Consider the following 20,518-nt stretch of genomic DNA (forward strand, 5'->3'; position numbering starts at 1 on the left):
CGAGGTCTTCTGGCACATCTCCACCCTTTTTCCTCTGAGCAGAGGGTAATAACCCCAGGCAAGCCCTGGAGAAGGCAGTTCTATGGATAGCAGAAACACTCAGCACCATGCTGGGACACCTGCTCGAGACAAATCCCATCCCAGCTCGTTTATTTACATACAGCAAATTACTTCTCAAATTGAGTGCTAAATCATGAAACAACTAAACCAGGAAAAAAAAAAAAAAAAAAGGAAAATCATCACCATCTTCTAAGGTTAATAGGAGAGAGCCTTTTGGTGGGCATCTGTCTCCTGGAGTTTGGCTGTCCCTTCTTCCCTTTGAATGCCTGCTATGGGCTGCTTGCCACTGGCTACCAGTACTGGGGCTGAGGGAAGATAAATGAACTGATACATCCCACCACGTTGGCCTTTAAGTCCCATCTTCCAAGGCATCCAGGGTCTTCCTCTCCTTGCAGTTTTTTCAAAGCAGGCGGTAGGATAATATTTCCTATCCACTCCAGTTAACATCACAGAAACACAGAGATCCTAAAGATGCTAGAGAAAATGTTAATTTCCATCCCATGTTATGAACAGTCTGTGGTTTGCAGACCACATGTGACCTCAAAGTTCAACTCTTTGGCCTTCCAACCACAGAGGGTTAGCTATTCTGCCATATGGGGACTGAACCATCTGGCTTTGAGCTGGAATTAGCTCTCCCTTGCCCAGTCGATAGATCCAGCAAGGCAAGGTGGGCAGTGTGGGTGGGAACAAAAGGTTTTGCAGTGGAAGGAGATCAGAGGAGGTCAAAAATGCCATCTGGCCATGAGACATGGTTAGCAATGTTTCTGGTTTTCTGCTCATAATATGAGTTCTCTTTTATTTCAATGCAAGTGAATATTCAATACTCAATCCAGTAATGCTCCTTCAGATCTTTGTAATAAGAAAATTAAGGATATAATTAAAAAATTTTAAAAAAGGCAATCTACATGCAGTTGGGGGAAAAAAAAAGATGTTTTGATTTTGTAAGCTCTGTAGAGCCACTTCTGTGAAGAACAACTGACATCTGCCTGGTTTTGTTCACACCTCTGCCTTGTGGCTAGTGGAGGGTTCTCTAAGTTTCCCATTATTTGCATGTGTGTTGTGAGTGAGCAAGAGGGAGACTACTGAACTGAGATGCCGGAGACCACAGGCCCTTCGGTAGCCACAGAACCCACCACTGCTGCACTACCACGTGCACATTGGCTGTTTGAGGGGGAAAGAGCTGCTATAAAGTCATCTTTTAAAAGATACGAGGGAATCCATGGAGGAGAGACCTGATAAATATCAGCTGTGTGAAGAAGCCTGGACTGGAGCTTTCATTTCTTCTGTTCACACCAGAAAGTCCACGTGGGAGGGAAACCTGGACGATGGGAGAAGTGTCAAGCCGAGCTCTGCTCATGCAGATAACAGTGGAGCTATATGGGGAATATCCATCTGCAAAATACCCACCCTGGAGGATGCTTGGGGGCTGTGGGATAAGAAGGGGAGGGGATGGAGTTGGTGGTGTGACTCCTTCCATCATTCATGTCCAGTTGATTTTCAAAGATCTGACTTATAAGAGACCTCACGTGGAGAGGAGGCACCACAGATCCCACTGCTCTTTCCCAGAGCAGGAACTGTGATTAAAACACTTCCCTTGACCAAGGGGTGAATTCCTCAAACCCGTAACCCCATGCTGCTGCGGGACATAGGTGGAAATAACTGAGTACTGTATTGCAAAGACATTTGGTTACCAAAAGGCACAAATACTTACAGACTCAGGCTTTGTTAGTTTGGGCTTTTGCAAAATTATTTGTGCTTTCTTGTGGCATTTCATCCCTGACACGTGCTGTTCGTGGAGGTGCGGCATTAAATGTCATGTCTTGGAAATGCAACGCTCTGGCTTGAAAAGAGCTGTTACATGGGAAACCTGCCCTACTTAAACAGCTCTCGTGTTTGCCCAAGGTTTATGTACAGTATTCTTCTAACTGATCCTCGTTTTCAATGTTAAATATGATAGATGTTAATATAAGTGATTCAATCACAGTTTGTAGCATGCCTTTGCAGCTAGGAGATTTAACGCGCTCTCCTGCCAGTTTGACAGCCAAAGGAACAGCAAAATCTGGGTTCTCGGCTTTCATCTGTGCTGCCCCTCTAATTAATGATCCGCAGCAATATGCAACCAGTTTTCTTTCATCTGCTCGGCCTCTGCGATGGTTGGGAGCCAGCAGAGGTGCATGGGAAGCTCAGTCATTAAAGGATTTAGCTTCCTTTATTGTACATCAACTTCCATATTTCAGTCCTTTGCTTCTTAATAACAACCTCCAGCTAAAGCCTGCAGAGTATATTGATTTTTTTTTTTTTTTTAATTTTTATTTTTTGGTCCATGTTGAAGTGAGCTTTACCTGTTCTGATCCTGTGGCACTTCTGCCCTTCTGGTGGCAGTGAGTGGGACATGGTAGCTCTCTGCTGTCTAGTGATGAGAGTGGATTTTGGTATCACTGGGGTTCCACACCATGTACTCATCGCTACTGCGACACCACAGCACACCCAGTTCGGCGTGATGGGAAGTGTTGTCCAAACGCCATTCCTGGTCAAGTCAGGTCTTGTTTCATGGGCAGGTTTCAGCTCCTTCAGAGGAAGATATTTCTGCCTTTCAGCAGCACTGGGTGCTGTAGCAGTCAGGGAAAAATGACGAGTCCCCAAACACTCTTGCGCAATGACCCACACTCCACAGCAAGCAAAGAGGACCAGTCGGTGCTTGGTGCTCTGCAGCAGATCAAACGCTCTCCCGTCAGCCCTTGTTTGCACAGCTGCCATGCTCAGAAAAGCCACCCGAAGTCCTTGGTTACCCTATTCAGTTCATTCCTCCAAGTCCTAGCTAGCAATTAGATCATTGGTTCATATACGCTGTAATTTCTTATATTCAATCTATAAACACGTATATTAGATTATTAGATTCAATTCTTATCTATACATTAGGTTATCTGTAAGTATTTTTATTAGATTTTTATATTTAATCTAATCTACAGTTTATAGTTCACGCATGTTATGTTGCTCAGGTACAGCACTGCCCCTGTTTGCTCATGTTGCTGACACCTCCGTAGAAGCACATGAGCAGAATCACAGACTGGAAAGGCCAGAGGGAAAATCCTATAATTTTATTCAGTTGCATCTGCATCATGCCTTGTGGCTCGTATCTGCCTGCACAGCTTTCAAACCAGTGCTGCTCTGAATTTGATGAATCTGTCATTTCTTTTCCTAGTTTCTTACTAGGATTAATCACTCCTTTTTTTTTTTTTTTTTTTCTTTTTTTTTTTTTTTTTTTTTTCCCTATACTTATATTTCCCTGATTCTCGCTTCCAGTTATTTTTTCCCCTTCTTTGTCCCCTGGACTCCAGCAGCTCCTGGGTCTTGTAGCCGAATCTCACGGGAGGTGGCACCTTCCATTTGTGTCAAACACAAGGGGATTTCTGGGGACACAGTGGGGTGCGGGAGATGGAAGCAGCACCTGGGGCTTGCCAGGAAGGAGGGAGAGCAGCCAGAAAAACATCAAGTGTGAGAAAGTGGAGGTTGAAAGAGTGATAAGGGAGATTTCCTCAGATGGATGTTTTCTTGTTTATAACAATTTATATAAACTGATCTAAAATGCTTTATCCAAGCCCAGGTTTTGATGTTTGCTTTTGGGGCATTGTCACCACTGTGCCCCTCCAAGAAAGGAAACTGGAATAATGAGTCCCCCTGGCTTTGGGCAATCTGCTTCATCCTCCCATCGGATTGCAGATAACCCCTTTAGCTTTTCTGCATACTGCCTTCCTTCTGCAAAGTGAGAACAGCACCTTCGAAAGAATAAACCCCAGCAGGTGCTGAGGAGCTCAGGTAGCTGGGTGAGTATTTCTGCTAAGAGAGATCACCGTGAGGCTGCACAGAGGCGTTTTGAGCAGCATGAATCCCTGAACCTCTGAGATTCACGTGGTGCTTCTAAATGGGGATAAAAGCAGAGTTCAGTAAGCCATCCCCAAATCCTTCCTGATATGTGACCATCAAGTAGCTGCTGCTGCATGGTGTTTTTCTCATTTCTTGATTTACCTGAGCATCTCTGCAAGCCAGGAGTATCTGTCCCCATTCCCCATGTGTCTGGTGCTGCTGAGGAGTGCCTCACACCTGCCTTGCTCCCCTCTGGGCTTTGCAGGGTGGACAAAACACCACGTCAGTAACACACCTGATCCCACAAATCCCGAGGTGGTGTCGTAAAGAACGGTGTTCAGCCAGGGAAGCTTCATTGTTTTGTAGCGGGGCTCCAGGTGATCGCTCTCCCATATTTTAAAGTAATGAAAGGCTTGCCAAACTCTTGCAGATTAAGCAAAGAGCAGCAGCGGCTGCTGCTGGCTGCAGTGACCTCTGCTGGGAAGCTCACAGCTGCTCGGCTTCACCAGCCCAACATGCAGCTGGATCTAACCCGTAGCCTTCTGCCCGAGCTAGCTCCATTGATTATTGTCATTTTCTAATTTTGAATTCCATTTTCCTTTAAATAGCGTATCGTTCGGGATTCCCTCTGAGTATGGAAATGTTGTGCGAGCCAAGAGATGTGCGCTTTGGCAGGAACATTAAGCACTGCGTAACGGCAAGGTGAAGGCCCTGCTGATTGTGGGGAGGCTGAGGCCAGAGCAGAAATAAATGCCTCTGATCATCACAGAGAGCCTGTCCAGTGCCAATGGTCGATGGGTCGATGGGTGGCTGCTGTAGCTGTCTGTCACCACCTAGAACATCTTCTTCCAAACATCTTCATCCCTACAGGGTGACTCCTTTTATTCTTTGGGGGTGATTCAGCTTCTGCTGCCTTCTTTCCCTTTCCTCTTGGGTTTTCTGTCCCCTGTCTCGCTCCTTCGTTCTGCTTTCTTTTTTCTCCCTGCGTCTTTTGCCAAGGAATCGCTTTAAAGCTGAGCAAGTGCATCCGCCTTCAGACAGTGCAGCAGCACAGGGCCCATTTGCTTTGCAAATGAGGAAAGGGAGAAGGTCTTGTGGCAACCCTCAGCCTGCAGCGCTGTGTGTCTGATGGGCTCTTCTCTGCCCTCTGCCACCCCAACTGCTCGTCTTTGTGGGTGCTCCCCCCCGTTACCCACAGGCGTGCAACTGCTAGGTGTTGCTGGCAGCTGCCTCACAGGGCTTGGGTTGAGTTTGGAGAACCTCTGAGGTTCTCAAAATAAAAAGGAGGCTCTCAAAATAGAAAATAAAAATAGAAACGCAAAGCGTTTGATTTGCCACACACATATAGAAAGGCATTAATATATGTGCGCGGTAAAAATGTGCTGCAGACTACGTTGGAGGCTTTAAACAGCTATCGCTACTGGTATTAAAACCACCTTCTCTGTCATGATGGTATCAGGTACACAGACAATCACATGCCTGTGCATGTGCATAAAGGAAAACGAATAAACACACACAAGAGTTTCAATTAAAAATAAATATCTGCTGGAAATGCCTTTTGGAAGCTAAGAGTGCCTTCAGCTCACCGAAACAAAGCAAAACTGTCCTTGCCCTAATTGCAACCCTTAAGGGACTGTACAAAGCCAAGTGGGTGGTCTATTGGTTTCCTGCTGTCAATAAGAAGAACTTGATTTGTGATGCAGTCTACCAGGAAATTTTGCTAAAATATCATGGGATTTTCCTGATATTTAAGCAAAGCGAAGAGCCTACTCACGTATTTGCTGCTCTGACATCCTGTAGCGTATTGTATTGAGGCTCACTTGTTGTTGAAGTTAAATTTCCTGTACATGGAGGTCCTTATATGAAGACAGCTTTTGATGACTGATTGTGGGCATAAATTCAGGTCAGTCGTAATCTTTCTGGTGAATTCAGAGGAAATTGGATTAGTCTCTGTTCTTACGGGAAAGACCCTGCCAGGCACTGGGGACCTTCTGCTCTCAGCATCATCACACAGACATTGGGATGCTTGGGAGTGCTGAGGACGAGGTCTTGACACATAATTAAGCTTTTTAATTAATCTTATTGAACCTTGAGACATGTAGAGAGCTCTGCATTTGCTGATAAGGCACTTTTACCTTCTTTCTGAGCATGTCCGTATGCTGTTTAATAAGCAGACTGTGCATGGCATTTCCCAGCTTTCTCTTGCTCTTAAAACAATTGTCTGTAATTGGTGTAATTAATATTCTGCCCCTGGAGTTGTACTGGTTGTCTCTTTAGGGCTTGCACAAGTTAAATGCATCCTTTGGAAATTGTTTGTTAAGTATTTAAGGAACAAACCCAGAGAGGCTTTGCTCTGAGTAGTTAATTATATGTATGTTTAGAGAGATGATTTTTCTCTTTAAAGCTAGTATTTTGACAAACCAGCGGTCCTTCAGGCTTGGTGGGAATGACCCATGCCCTTCGCCCACCTGCTGGGCTGTATTTTAACCCTGGTTTCCTTTAGAAGTGAGGTTTATGTCACTGCATGATCTGCCTGTGCATGTCCCTGGTGAGAGGTGTCAGCGGAGGCTCAGCCCTTAGGAGACATCAGAAAATCCACGTGGCAGAGCACCAAATTCAGTCACTTTTCAGAAATCCTGTGTTTATGTAACTGTGTTCAGAGGGAGAAGAAAGCAGCTCTATGGAGACTGAAGCAATTCTCAGGGGTGATGATTTGAAGGATTTCTTGCTCCGTGTCATGAGGGTGTAGAAAACCTGCCAGGAGCCTTTGGATGGAAAGCATGCGGTGCTTAATAACACTTCAGGGAAATTTGGGCATACAGACTGGGTGTGACATCAGAGTGGGCCGAATTCAGTGGGAAGGGGCATGGAGCTGTCGTATGGCCTCTGTCCACATGCTCCAGCTTCTGCATGGGGGCAAATCCCTCCAGCCCCCACCCTGCCTCCTTCCCCTTGCACCCAGCTTTGCTGCTGTGTGGTGACTTCAACCTCCAAGCAACCATCTCCATTCACCTGACACAAGGTCTTTAAACCTCTAATGTCCCAAATACCTAACCATTGAACATTTTGACCTTGCAGCAGATTGAGGGAATTTTCTCAGAGTAATAACAGAATTCTGGGCTGTGAAGCACTTGTGACTTTATTTTGGTCAAGATCCTATTTTATGGTGCTGATTGGAGCGCTGGCAAGTTGTGTCTGACTAAAAGTAGCTTTCTGTTTTGCAGCCCCTTTTTAAAAATCTCTGTTTCATCTTTTACTTACTTGTCTTATGTTATTTTTTCAGGATCAAGCATGAAAATATAGTTGCCCTGGAAGACATCTATGAGAGCCCAAACCATTTATACCTGGTCATGCAATTGTAAGTACTGAACCTAACCAAGTTTCTGTGGCAAATTTGCCAACTCTTTTTGTTCTCATTTTGTTCTTTATCTGAATAGATGAGATAAGTGAGAAGTATCTGTCTTGTGTGCTGCAGTCTGCAAAATCTCTGGCTGGTGTTTAAAATAAACCTTCAGGTGCGATGGGCTGTGTTGTTGCAAAATTGGGAGCTAAGGTGTCTTGTGAATGGTCTTGCCATTAAATTAAATCGGAGTAAACAGGGGATCCCTAAGGGATCAGAACTGGCCCCATATGCATGGAATTGCTATGCATGGTTTAGTTCCCTTTTGTCTCAATGGATACCTGGGCTGTACTGAGCAAGAGCTAACCCAGGATGCCACCATGTGCATGGGTGGTAGATTTGCAAGAAAGCTTGTCTCAGCAGCAGGGCCATCTCATAGCATGTTCCTTGACATATATTTCTCACCAGAGTCCCTTTTGTTCCCCATTTTCCCCCCACACTGAGCCTGAGCAGTACAGGATCCCACCAGATGAAGTGTTGCGGCTGACCTAGCCCTCCTGTCACATCCACTTGGTGGGAGGAGGGAAGTGATGCTCATGCTGCTTTTTTTTTTTTTTCTTTTTGAAATCAATTAGAAAATATGACATGAAGTTAAAATTTCCTCTTACCATCTTGCCTCTCTCTTCTTCAATGACGAGGTCACCTGAAACAAAAACGGGGCAGACATAGGGCAGAGGGATAAAGTGCACCTGTGAAGAGCCAGATGTGCCATAGGGGAGCTTAGAGCATCTGACAGAGGCAGCTCTGGAGTTAAATACCCTGCAGGAAGCTGTTGGGGACCAGATGTCATTAATAGTTATCCTGCTGGCAGTGTGGGAGAAATACTGCCCTACGCATTTTTAGTTTGTGTTTGTAGTCCTACGTTTCTGCCCAAAATGCTGCAAAACAATTTGCACAGGCACGTCAGTGTTATGCAAATTCCAGCACGCCAGCTGGATTGTGGGAAGTACCAGTTTCATGACCAGCTGATTTACAAATCCTTATTTGTGTTTCAGTAATTACTCCTAGTTATTATTAACTTGCTTAATGTAGAGTAACCCTCACTTTTCCAAATTTCTTATGTCCATCTTGGCTTATCCAAGATGTAGGGCTGTAATCATAGGTAACACTAAATATGTTATTATAAACAGAAAGGAATAGAACAGTTCAGCTGGAAAGGACCTTCAGAGATTATCTCATCCAACTGCCTGACCACATCAGGACCACCTCTGGACATCGAGGGCATTGTCCAGATGCCTCTTGACCACTGACAGGCACAGGGCATCAGCCATGTCACTAGGAAGCCTATCCCAGTGTGCAACTACCCTCACAATAAAGTTTTTTCCTGATGTCCAGGCTGAACCTGCCCCAGTGCAGATTTGTGTCATTCCCATTTGTTCCCATGTGCATCGCTGGTGACCAGGGACAGAATTTCAGCCTTATTGAAATTCTATTTGCTCCCAATTCAACACTTAGCTAAGGAACTATTCCTCCAGTCATAGCTGTATTTGTAAACCCAGACAAATGATTTATTTCCTAAGGACCAAGCATTTAGCTGTTGTAAAGAGGCATGGTTTCACCAAAAAGCATGATGGTGGGACGTTTGGCTGAAGTCAGCAGCTGGGAACCCATCTGGAGGGCTCAGGGCTGTGGCTTCTTCTTCAACTGGGATGAAGAATAAAAAATTTGGGAACATTTTGGTTGAATGTGAGCACATATCTGAGTGTGACCAAGTGACAGCAATGTAAACTCCCACTCATGCAGAGCCTGTGTGGTGAAACTCGTATGTGTTGTGCACTTAATGAGCCTCAGCTATGGGGTAAAACACATTAGTGTAAGATTATTTTATTAAAGACAGCTAATACTGGGTCAAGTTGTTTTTAGCCCTACTCACTGCTGCAAACCAAGACAAGGCTCTGTTGTCCTGTGTTCTGGACAGGCTGTATCCTAGGAATAATCTGTGCTCTTTTAGAAAAGGGTTATGGAGTGCCAAGGTGGAGAGGATGAGAGCATGGTCATCCTTGTCACCGTGGGCATCACACCAAGGATGGTGCAACCTCTGCACCCCTGTTCTGTTCTGAGTTTCCATCAATAGCTGGGGTTTGGGGCTGCATCTCTGCAAAGTTCAGAAGACTCAGAATCAGTTCTGCATGCCTCCTTTCCCGGTTTCCATCAGGGAGAAGGCATGCATGAATAATCTCTTGTTTCCAAGGTAACACCAACTTGTTGATACAATAGCTCCGAAGCATTGCATGGCATGAGGTATCTATTTGTTTACATCTCTGCCCTATTTATTATTAGATTCCTCGTGGGTTTTGTAGCTTCTGATTTTTTTGTACAATTCTCCTAATCGAGGCAATTGCTATGAACGTTTAAAACTGGGGTTTGGTGTGAAGTAGAAGTGGTTGTGATCAAGCAGGTTCTAGGAAGCCCCATTAAGATAAAAATAATAGGGGGTAAAATTAGGACCAAAGACCGGTATCATGGGCAGAGCAGATCTGAAATCTACGTGCCCTTCTCCATGACTCACTGCTTTCTAAGTGGGCACTTATTCACGATTGCCAAAGGAGATTTTCTGTTGCACGGGCAGCATTTTCAACACCAGCCTTCAGAGCACTCCTTGCAGTTTTGGGGAAAATCCACATTACAGCCCCTGAGCATCTCATAGCTCACCGTGGGAGAAGGCTGTTGGAAGCACTCCATACCCCTGTGTGTGTTTACCCTCTAGTACATCTGCTATTACTTGAAAGGCGTGCTTGTTAGCCAGCCATCCTAAAGGATAAGTATTGCACCTCATTTGCTCTGTCAAAGATATGGGCAGGCACACGTGGCAGCGTCTGTAGGAAAGGAGGTGAAGAGGCGGCTGCCTGCATCTACCTGACACTTAATTTATTCCTGCAAGTCCCTCTGGGAGCTGTTCCCAGGTTTAGGTAGCTGTTGGTGAACATGCTTTGTGTTTCCTGGCATGTTCTTGTGGAAATCTCACCTCCAGCTTTGGTTTCAAGCCCTTACTTTTACACACATTTTATACAAGCCATCATAAAACTGTTTTGTCCCAGCCTTGTTACTGCAAGGTAGACCAGAGAGCAGGTCAGGGATCTCCAGATCTGACAGCTCAGATTTTCACATGCTTTCTCAAGGCATTTACCCGTTTCTTAGAAATGGCTGGGCCATTATTCCTTCTTTTATTTACCTCAAATACAGGATACCTCAACCCAAGAACAAAGATAAACACCAAAATACCCTGAAGTTTTCATTCGTTCTGGATGCTGGGTGAGATTTCCCCAGAGGATATCAGAGAAGAGAGGGGAAAATAAAGTAATTTCAGAAATAAAAGCTCTGTTGAACTATGTCTTGACATGACAGTAAACTTTGTTAGTGAGCAATTGCAGGTTGCTGCTGGGTCCACCTGGTAAGAATTACCCCACCTGTATTCTGCCTTGCTTCATCTTGCCAGTATAAGGAAATTTCCTGTTGTTAGATATTGTATTGTTAGATACTAACATTTCATTGGCATAAACGGTCTCTTTGGATGTTGATGATTCATCCCCTGCATGCTGGAAAGTCATGCGTAAAAACGGATTTACATAAACATGCACTTTCCGTCCAAGCACTATGGGACCGTCTGGATGCGCTGTTTCAGAAGGTGCTGCCCGTGCAGGTCAGAGCAGATCCCCAAAGCTCGGCTCTGACTTCATCAGTATTTTTTGCCTGCATCAGGGCGTGAAACAGCAAAGTCTGATCTCCTGCAGGTCTGTGTGCGCCCTCCGTTGGGCATGGGCCATGCACGAGTCCCCTCCATGCCTTAATGGAGATGTGTTGCTCACTGCCACAGCCAAGGGGCTGGAGCTGTTGCCTCTCCAAAAGTATATGGGCCATGTTAAAAATCAACGATGGTGTGAATTTCCTTGCTCTCCTTTATTCAGCCATTTTCTTCAAATGTGTAAGAACGTATATTTTTGTCATCTCCAATCCTCTGTTGAAGTTTGACCGATGGGTCAGAAGTCAGTAGGGTTGACAAAATGAGATAGACAGACATCAACCTCATGTGCCTCACTTCCTTTGGAAAACTGGCTAAAAAAAGGTCTAACAGGCACTATGGCATTCACCTGGCCTGTCTTTAAAAATCTCCAGTCACACTCTCCCCAGGGAATCAACACCACTGCTTAATGCTGATGGGCATGGAGCATTCCCTAATTACTACATCTTCCAGGCTGTATTTTAAACTTATGCTGGAAGTCTTATTTCTCTAATTCCTCATGAAGGTAACAAGGCTGTTCAAATGGCTAAATGTTACGCCAGCAGGCCATGGAAAGCATATAGCTAGGTAAAGTACTGATTAAACCTCAACACCCACCTCAGAGTTGCTCTGAACTTTTTTTCACGCCAAGCATAGTGCCAAATTCAGAGACATTTTTAATAGTAGGGGCTCAGAACATTTGCAACACCAAGCTTTGCAACACCAGAGCTAACTTTTGAGATGTTTCAGAAGGGCATGGGGGTTTCCAGCAGCACTAAAGCCTCAGAGCTGAGAAAAAAGGTGCATCGTCCATGGTCTGGTTTGAGATCTTTGGGATCCCGAGAAGCGAAAGCTCCATCAGTGGGCTCCTTGGTGTCTGTACAACCCAAGAGTGACCTTCTCTGTAGAAGGGCTGTTTTATCCAGATCCTGTCAGTCTGTGTTCCTGATTCCCGAGGAAGCTGGAGGATTTCCCCCAAATGAGGTAGTTTGAGGCCGTGTTGTTACTGCTCAGGGCAAGTTTTTATGGAGAGCAGCCTGCAGCAGCTGACCCTGAAATGCTTCTCTCTACCTCTGCAAAAACCAGCCCAAACTGAGCTTAATATCCTGACCTCAGGGGTTTTCCAGCTTGACATCTTAATTCTGCTGCATTATTCAGATTTCCAGCAAAGAAAAGCCAAGGTGATGGGGACTCCCCCAGAGCTCATGCACGGAGAGCCCAGTCTTTTGCAGGCCCAGGGTTTTGGTGCCCTATTTCTGCTGTTTATCAGCTTTCCCCTGCCACACATGAACTTGTTACAACTCTGCAGGAGAGGTAGCTCAGACAGGCATGCACCTACCTGCAGTACAATCTACAGAAGTTTTTATTATTATTGGAACCTACAGCGCTTGTGATTTTACTTTCCACCTGTATGCTTTGCAAATAAGCTTGCAAGGCAAGTGGAGTGCTAAGCTGTGATTAAGTGCTGAATTCCCTTTGTTTTTGTTTTTGTTTTTTTTTTTTTTTTTGAAAGCCAAATGCCTGAGCACACTCCGAGAGCAGCAGAGCATGGACAGGCTTTGCAAGTGACATTTCAATGAAAATATTCAGCCTCCAAGAAAAACAACAGACAATTGAGGGAAGTGCCTTGTTTGCCAGGTTCCTTAAGGAGCCTAGCAAGGACGCGCTGTGTTACAAAACAGTGATACACACGCCAAGCCGCTATCACATCAGGATGCTAATTAAAGCAAAACAGAGATCTGCTGCACCGCATTCCTTAGGTGGGATTTATTCCGTACTTGGTTTTTGTGCCCATAAAGCATTATGTAAAAGACAGAAAGAAATCTCTCTTCATTCACAATGAGACTTATATGAAGGAGAAAAGCCAGCTGGGTTCTTTAGCAGCAGAGAATACTTCTGTCCAAGCAGCTGAGAGAAGCCCCTCACATCACTGCTTTCTGTGGATGGTGTGTATATTATCATTATTAGTAATTATTGTAGCAGGAACAGGAGAAACAACCCCAGTAGTGAACAACCCTGGAGCTGATTGACTGGGGGATTCACTTGCTTTTGTGGTATACAAAACGTGCATTTTCAGCTGCACAACCATAAACTCTGCTCTTTGTTTCCAGTACTACTGGCTCCTATGAGGCATTTCAAATTAATGCCTGGTACCCACTGAAAATGCACTGGGTCTACGTTGAAAGGATTGCATCCATGCTTCTGGCACCTCATCATGCTGCATAGGAATAAGATGATAAATTGATGTGGCAGTTGGCTCTCAGAGGGTTTAATGACTAGCCAGGGGAAGATCTGGCCAAGCAAATATTCATGAATTTTATTATTTTTTTTTCTTTTTGAGCAAATGTTGCCTATGAACTACAGCATGAGGAAGGCTGGCACATATGTAGGGGAAGAAAACACTGGGAAGGAGACTGCAAGATGCCAAGGGAACTTTGTTTGGATTTTTACACAGCTGAGCAAAGCTTTAGGGGGTTCTAGCTCAAAAGACTTCATCTTGTCACAGTTTGTGGAGTGAAGCATCACTGATGTGGGCAAAAATGCCTTTGGGAGTCTGCAGTGGAACAAGAAATGGCACTAACTATGTCCTGTGGTTGAGAAAAAGCCTTTTGGTGTTTCTTTGGACCAGAGTTTTTTGACCAGGGGATAGGATGCTGCACAATGAACAGCTCTCCAAGGATGGATCCAGCTAGTGAACACAGAAAATGAAGTGGGACAGCAGCAACAGGGCTGTGTATTTGTGGCACGGCTGGAAGAACCAGGCACGACTGTGGGAGAAGTGCTCAGAAAAATGAAGCCTAGGCCCATCTCAGCTTTCGATATGGACATATCGCAGGTGCACACCCAGACTGCAGAGCTGGGATGTTAGTTAGACTTTGAAATCTTTCCTCACTGTTTGGGTATGTACAACACAGGTTTTGTTCTCAACCCGTTTCCAGTGCTTAATGCAGTCGGAGCTTGGGCTATCAGTATAGCTCAAAAAAGGTATCTTTAAAAAAGGCACTCCTTATCAAGGTCTTCAAAGGTGTATTGCCTGAATAACACAGGTCACCCTGTTGCAAGGTTAGGGGAATTAATCTCACTGTACTTCAGTACTTTCCCACAAGAGCTTTGCAAGTGCTGAGCAATTCATAAACTGACCCCTGGCATCATGCCCCTGGGAACTGGGTGGTAGTTATTAATCCAGCATCAAGTTCACATTTTTTAATTTTGGGAGACGAGATTATTAAATCAGTTGAGTTGCGCCGGTAAGTGTTCAATAGGAAGGAGTGTGTCTACTTTTCCAGTGGTTGAGAGGTTGTAAGCAGACCAGGAAAGATCAGTGTCAGGGCAGAGATCAGGGCACGGACAGATTTGTTGGTAACATTGATAGACCACAGAGTGATCTCTGAGATCACTTCTAGACACCTGCAATTGCCAGGATTGTGTACGGTCCTAAAAGTGCAATACATGCTCATCGGGTGGTCCTAGCTGCCCTGAGCACTTGAGCTTTTCTCCTGCTTGCTTGTGGCTCTGGCAGGACTGTTAGTAGCTCCTGCTCCCCCTGTCCTCTCCAAACACAGCACCTTCTCCTGGGAATGGCACTGAACAGCAGCCCTGTTGCTTCCTTGCAACTGTTTTATGTCTAAGGACTTCAGCCCTGGCTAGGAGCAGGACATTTCACAGTCCTTGTACATCAGTGTAGCCTTCCTCCAGAGAGAGAGAAATGAGAATCTTCTTCTTCTTGGGGACTGTGAAGGACTTTCTCATGATGATTTCTTTTGTAGGCAGTCACCTTCAAGAGGTGTAGACAAATGCCAATGTCCTTGGTCCTAAAATTGCACTCGTTACCAATAGCTTAGTATGAAGAGTCTTATATGGACTCTGACACATTAGCAAGGCAACACTGATTTTTTTTTTTTATTTTCAATCAAAGCACTGTGCTACACCTGATGGGGAGTGATCCTTTTTCTTCTGTGGCCTTGGGAATGAAGAGATAATAGAGAAATTTTTCCACATTTTCCTTGAACAGACACCGTGGTAATGTTGTTTCTTTCTGCAGAAATGTGAACGATTCAGATGAAAATGGATCTTTTCTTTAAGAGATTTATTGTTGTGAAGCTGCTCTTGTCAATAAAGAAAACAAGAGGTTTGTCCAGACCTCCCAATAAACCTTGTTCTAAAGTACTATTTAAAGTTGCAGAAAGGCTTGGGGGGCTCATAAATCAGATGGGCATACGATTATCTTTGGGTGAACACAGTAAAGAGTCCTTTTTGAGGGTACTCATTCAGAGCCATTCCTCCACCTCACAGCAACCCCTACCACACTCCCAAAAGAAGAGAATGAGCCCAAAATGAAAAACTTGCTTGGCGTAACCTCCAGTCTCCAGCAAGGACTGGCACCAAATCCTTAAGACAAAAGTATGTGAGTTGATTGTTGTTTTTTTTTTTTACAGTGATAGCAAAATTTTGGCAGCATCGACTCGAGTCTCTTCCATCAGCAGCTCCTTTGCTAACTCCCCACTGCAGCTGGGCACAGGGGCAAACGTGCCCCTATTGTATTGCTTGGGGCTGGCGTAGGCGATTCACAAGGCAGCAATACATATCCGCCAGAAACCCTTTATAATATCACTGCTTCTCTGAGAGCAGGAGTGGGGCCTTTCTCTCCGAACAGCAGGCAGGTGGCTATTTAGAGCCCTAGCAATTTACACTCCATTCTGTTGGCTTTGGATAACCATCTCATTTCTTTCATGCCTTGCCCACAAGTTTCATCGCCGCCGATGTTTGCGTAGTAGCTGAATTGCTCTCGCACATTTAGTTCTGCATCTCTCGGTACCTGGTAATTTACGCTGCGGTGCACTTACTGCCTGCACTAAAATCAATTAAATAGCTGGTGTTGGCTTCAGGAGGAAGGGGCTTTGCAGCAAGGCAGATAATAAACGTTAAATCTATATATGCCCCAGCATGAGAATTCATTACGAGATGGTAGGATGCCTCTTGGGCACTATGCGGAGGCATTCTGATTAAATGGTTATACACCCTTAAACAGAAAAGGACTTTCATAACAACCTGAAAAGCTTTGAATTGAAATAACATGGCACTGAAGCAAAATGCAAAATTCAAATCAGTGCTCACAGGTTTGTTCTTTTACATGGTGGTGTGTGTAAAGTTGTTTTTCCCTCCGAGTTGTCTTCTAGAGGAAGGCTGTACAGGCTGGAGACAGTAGGAGGCTCATGACAGTTTCATGTCAGTGTGTACCAGAAGACACCTAATGGGTTTGTGGCCAAAAAAATGCCTAATTTCCCAAGCATATCTCAGCTTCAACCTCTCTTTAAGGTAATATAGTCAGGTTATTCTGCTCCAGAGCCTAGAAGACAGCCAGTGTTGCACTACCTTGCAGTTGTATTTTTATTGTCTTATCAAGAGGCTCCGCGTAAAACTTTTAGAAGACCCCATCAAGAGCAAGGTGATGATGAAGCATTATTACCCCATACAAAAGCCTCTTGTATTCACACTGAAATAGAAGATCTTTTGCTTTACTTTCTTTTTTTTTTTTTTTTTTTTTTTTTTTTTTTTTTTTTTTTCTGGAACCTTCCCCCAAAGACTCTACATAGCACGTAGTTTCAAAGCCAGGGAGATTCATACAGTTTTATGCGGTTGGGGTCAGGACTCTAAACGGGATTATGTAAAATGTAGATTTTCTAATGGAAATACCAGTTCCTGTCTAAAATCCTGTTTTGACTTTCTTTGGTAGTGCTGTGGTTACCTCTTCTGAGAGAAACTATTTTCATAGAGCTAAAGAAGTTCTTGCCATAGTTTTCTGCTTTAAACATTCTCCCTTGGAAAAGTTTTCAATGGAAAAAAAAAATCTTTTTTTTTTTTTTTTTTTTTTTTTTTCCGAAACAGTGGTTAGGTCTGTTGTAGCCAAACTTTTACTTTTTTAAGTATTTTATAGAAAAAGAAAATACTGTTGCTGGTGAAGCCTTTCTTTGATGCATTTATAGAGCATGTGCTCGTTTTGTTCTGATCATGCCGCATGGTTACATCTTAACCTGTAAAGGCTGTTTTTTCCCTTAAACTGGATGAAAAGTGTGTTCAGAGACCAAAATCCTTGTGTCTCCCTTTTCTTTCTCTTAGACAAAATTCCCATGTGGGCCTGTGTGATCCTGGCTTAGTTGTCAAGGGATTTCTGGACTGGAGTGCTAAAAATGTTTTGGAGAAGTTTGGTGTTTATTCTGTCTCATTATTCTCTTAGTAGCATTTAACCATTTCATAATTCTGTTTTCTTAATCCCTAATTTATAATACTCCAAGGAGCACTGGCCAGAAGCCACCAGCCAGGAGAAATGCAAACACGATTAAGTGATAGAGAGAGCACAGAAGAGAGGCAAATGACCTTATTCTGATTGCACACCAGGAATATTAATCTTCTTGCAGCTTAGGGTCTCTTCCATTGACTCATGATGGGTTTCTTGTGAGCATGGGGCAGCACCATCCGCAGAAAGCACTGCTGACATTTTGCATCTCAGGGCTGGAAATCCTCTGCCAGAAGCTTTTAAATCTGCTCTTTTCAGACAGTTTCACAGCTGGATTTGCCATGTAAAGGGTTTTCTTCACCTTGGAGCTGTCTTGGCAAGTTTGATGGGTGGCGAGGGAAATGTAGGTAAGATTTCTGTCACTGGAGATCGGGTAATTCTTCAGACTGTGCCAAATGAAACGAAATATATTTTAAAAAATTATGCCTGGGGAAAGACATTTTATTGCACACTCTTTTCATCCTGGAGCTCAACACATTTGTATGTATGTTCAAAAGTTTAATGAGAAAAAGGTAATTTGCACAACAGTATGGTCAAAAAGAGAAAGAAAAGAAAAATAAAATAAAATAACTAATGTAGTCACTGTCTGTGGACAGTGCCCTTAATATCCTTTTCCATGGAGCTAAATGTGACCAAGATAGTCATTCAGTACATTATCCCTGTGCCTGAGCTTCTTTAGCTGCCCACACGTGTTCCCAGCCTGCTCTGTTTGTGCTCATCTTCATCCGAGATGTTCTTCCTGCACCGCTACAGCTTGCCACACTTTCTGCTTTCCAGAACTGCTACAGCACCTCAGGACAGGGACACCCTGTCCATTACAACCCATTGGATGCTGGTGGGAGACAGGTGCAGGTATATTTTATTGCTCGTTTGCTTTTCCGGTTGTGTGACAGCCTCCGGCAAGGCAAATGACACAATGGTGAGGCTCTAAAGTCCTAAAGGACCAGTTGGCTCTGAATTTCAGCACTCAGGGGCAGGGGCAGAGGCAGAGGAGGCAGCTCACGGCTCAAAAGAGGAGGAGGGAAAAGCAGCTGAACCATATGGTACAAAAAGTAGAAGCAGACACGGTATCTCAGTGGTAGGTGCTCATTAGACTGCTTCTGATGTGCTGGGAAGGCTGAGTGTATCCTGCTAGAGGGACTGCAGTGTTCTTGTATAAGCTGAAAAACCTAGCAGGGCAGAGTGGGTAAGGGACAGGTCTCTTTATCTATGGAAAAATATTCTAGCTGCTTTCCAGAAACATGTAACGAGAACCAGGGGCTGCTGGTCTCCAGAGTCTTGAGAAGATGTTTTTGTGGTTAGAGCACACAGGTCTGAAAATCTGGAGCTCTCGTCTAACTCTGTCATTGATTTATGTTGTGGTCTCTGGTCATTTTGTGTTCTAATTTCCCTGCCCACCGAAAGGGAATACTTTCCTAATTAATTCTGGGTAAGATTATTTTTTTTTCTTCAAGCCAGTGCTACTCTCTGTGCAGTAGGTTGTTACAAGAAATAAGAGTGCTGCAGTCTGGCCTCTGTCTTTGTCCACTGAGGAACACTGGGTACGACTGGGGATGAGTAAAAGCCAATGGGTTTGCTTGCTGGGACCTGTGACTATTCTGAAAAACATATTCAGCGATGCCTTGATCCATACTATTTTTTTTCTGTAGGTACCCTGTGCAGTAGCTTTTTCTCTCTCTCCTGTCTTTCTAGGCAGAAACCTCTACAGATCATAACCCAGGCTGCCCACAGTGGTGCAGTGTATAACAGCATGACCAGTGATGGCCATCATCATCTTGTAGATTTATTTATCCTTATGGTGTTGCTGTGTGGAAATGTAAAACAGCAGCAGTATGACATCCAAAGTTAAAAATTCCACTTAAACAAAGCCAGGATGTCACCTACTGTGTGCAGATGTGGCTGCAGCCAAATGCATCATGCCAGTGATGGAGGGTGACAATGAGAGGCATCAATAAAAACTTCATTCAGGGAGAAATATAAAAAAGCAATTTAAACCCAGGCTGAACAGCAGTATCCAGAACTTGAATATCCTTTTCTTTATATTGCAGGTAGGTGGAAATGGTTATTGCAAATAAGGGGATGAAGGCGCACTGTGTTCTAGGACATGGTACAGCAGGCTGGCTCAAAGTGATGGATGCTCCAGGACGCATTACAATGAGAAGATAACTAATCATTGGTCCTATGTCTGAAATAGTTATTGGCCTCAGTAGACAATAAACACCAAAAGAGGTCTTCAGGGAAGGATCCTTGGGGGCATGAGAACCTTAGACTTCAGACCCACAGACCCTGCTGGGAAGCTTGCCTAGATCCAGGCTGTACTTGAGCACCTTCTTTTCTCTCTGGGGACTGGATATGAATGCAGGGGTGCATATGCAAGGAATGACATTTTTGTCTACATCTATCCTAGTAAATAAAAAGATCTGTACTGGTGTAATTCACCGAGCTGTGTCCAGGCACTGGTAGGAGTACAGCTCGGCATGGGGAGCAACGCCTCTGTGCCTCTGTTCCCAGTTTCTGGAAGTGAGAATAACAGCCCTCTCTGTCATTTACTAGGGCTGTAAGGATAAATATATTAAACTCTCCAATGTCTTGAGATAATAATATCAGTCTAGGCACGCAAGTGCCTCAGACAAATCCTGTGTGCAAAAGCCAAGTTGTTGAAAGCACAACTTTTGGCACAGTGAAACTGCTTGAAGGAGACTTTAGTTTGATTTCAAAGGGTTTCTGAGAATAACTGTTCTGAATCCTGCTTCCTCCCTGAAAAAAAATGAATGCATAGTGTCACGAAAAAGACATTAAAAGAGGAAAATCAAAGCAGTTGGAAGATTGCTCCTGGTTTGGCTTTTTAGATTTGAGAAGCACACATCAATTCATCTGTTGAGCATTGTTGGTCTGGCACTGGTATGACAGTCCATCGCCCTGCAGCACAAATCACTGCTGCAAAAGCTTCTTCAGGACACAGTTATTTATAATCATGGAATCACAGAATGGTTTGGGTTGGAAGGGACCTTAAAGATCATCTAATTCCAGCCCCCTGTCATGGGCAGGGACACCTCCCAGCAGCCCAGGCTGCCCAAAGCCCCATCCAGCCTGGCCTTGGGCACTGCCAGGGATGGGGCAACCACAGCCCCTCTGGGCAGCCTGGGACAGGGCCAACCCTCAGAGGGATGAATTTCTTCCT

At 44.4% G+C, this 20,518-nt stretch overlaps 1 protein-coding gene across 4 annotated transcripts in view; it reads left to right on the forward strand.

Annotated features, from left to right (window-relative positions):
- Nucleotides 1–20,518, forward strand: part of CAMK1D (calcium/calmodulin dependent protein kinase ID) — a 219,389-nt gene that overhangs the window by 124,556 nt on the left and 74,315 nt on the right. For all 4 annotated transcript variants that reach the window (XM_027460556.3, XM_027460549.3, XM_027460562.3 and 1 more), the window contains exon 3: nucleotides 7,208–7,282. In XM_027460556.3, the coding sequence (XP_027316357.1) occupies nucleotides 7,208–7,282 (75 nt within the window). The remainder of the gene's footprint in view (nucleotides 1–7,207; nucleotides 7,283–20,518) is intronic.

Source organism: Anas platyrhynchos, chromosome 1, assembly GCF_047663525.1.
Source record: "Anas platyrhynchos isolate ZD024472 breed Pekin duck chromosome 1, IASCAAS_PekinDuck_T2T, whole genome shotgun sequence".
In the NCBI taxonomy this organism is placed as follows: Eukaryota; Metazoa; Chordata; class Aves; order Anseriformes; family Anatidae; genus Anas; species Anas platyrhynchos.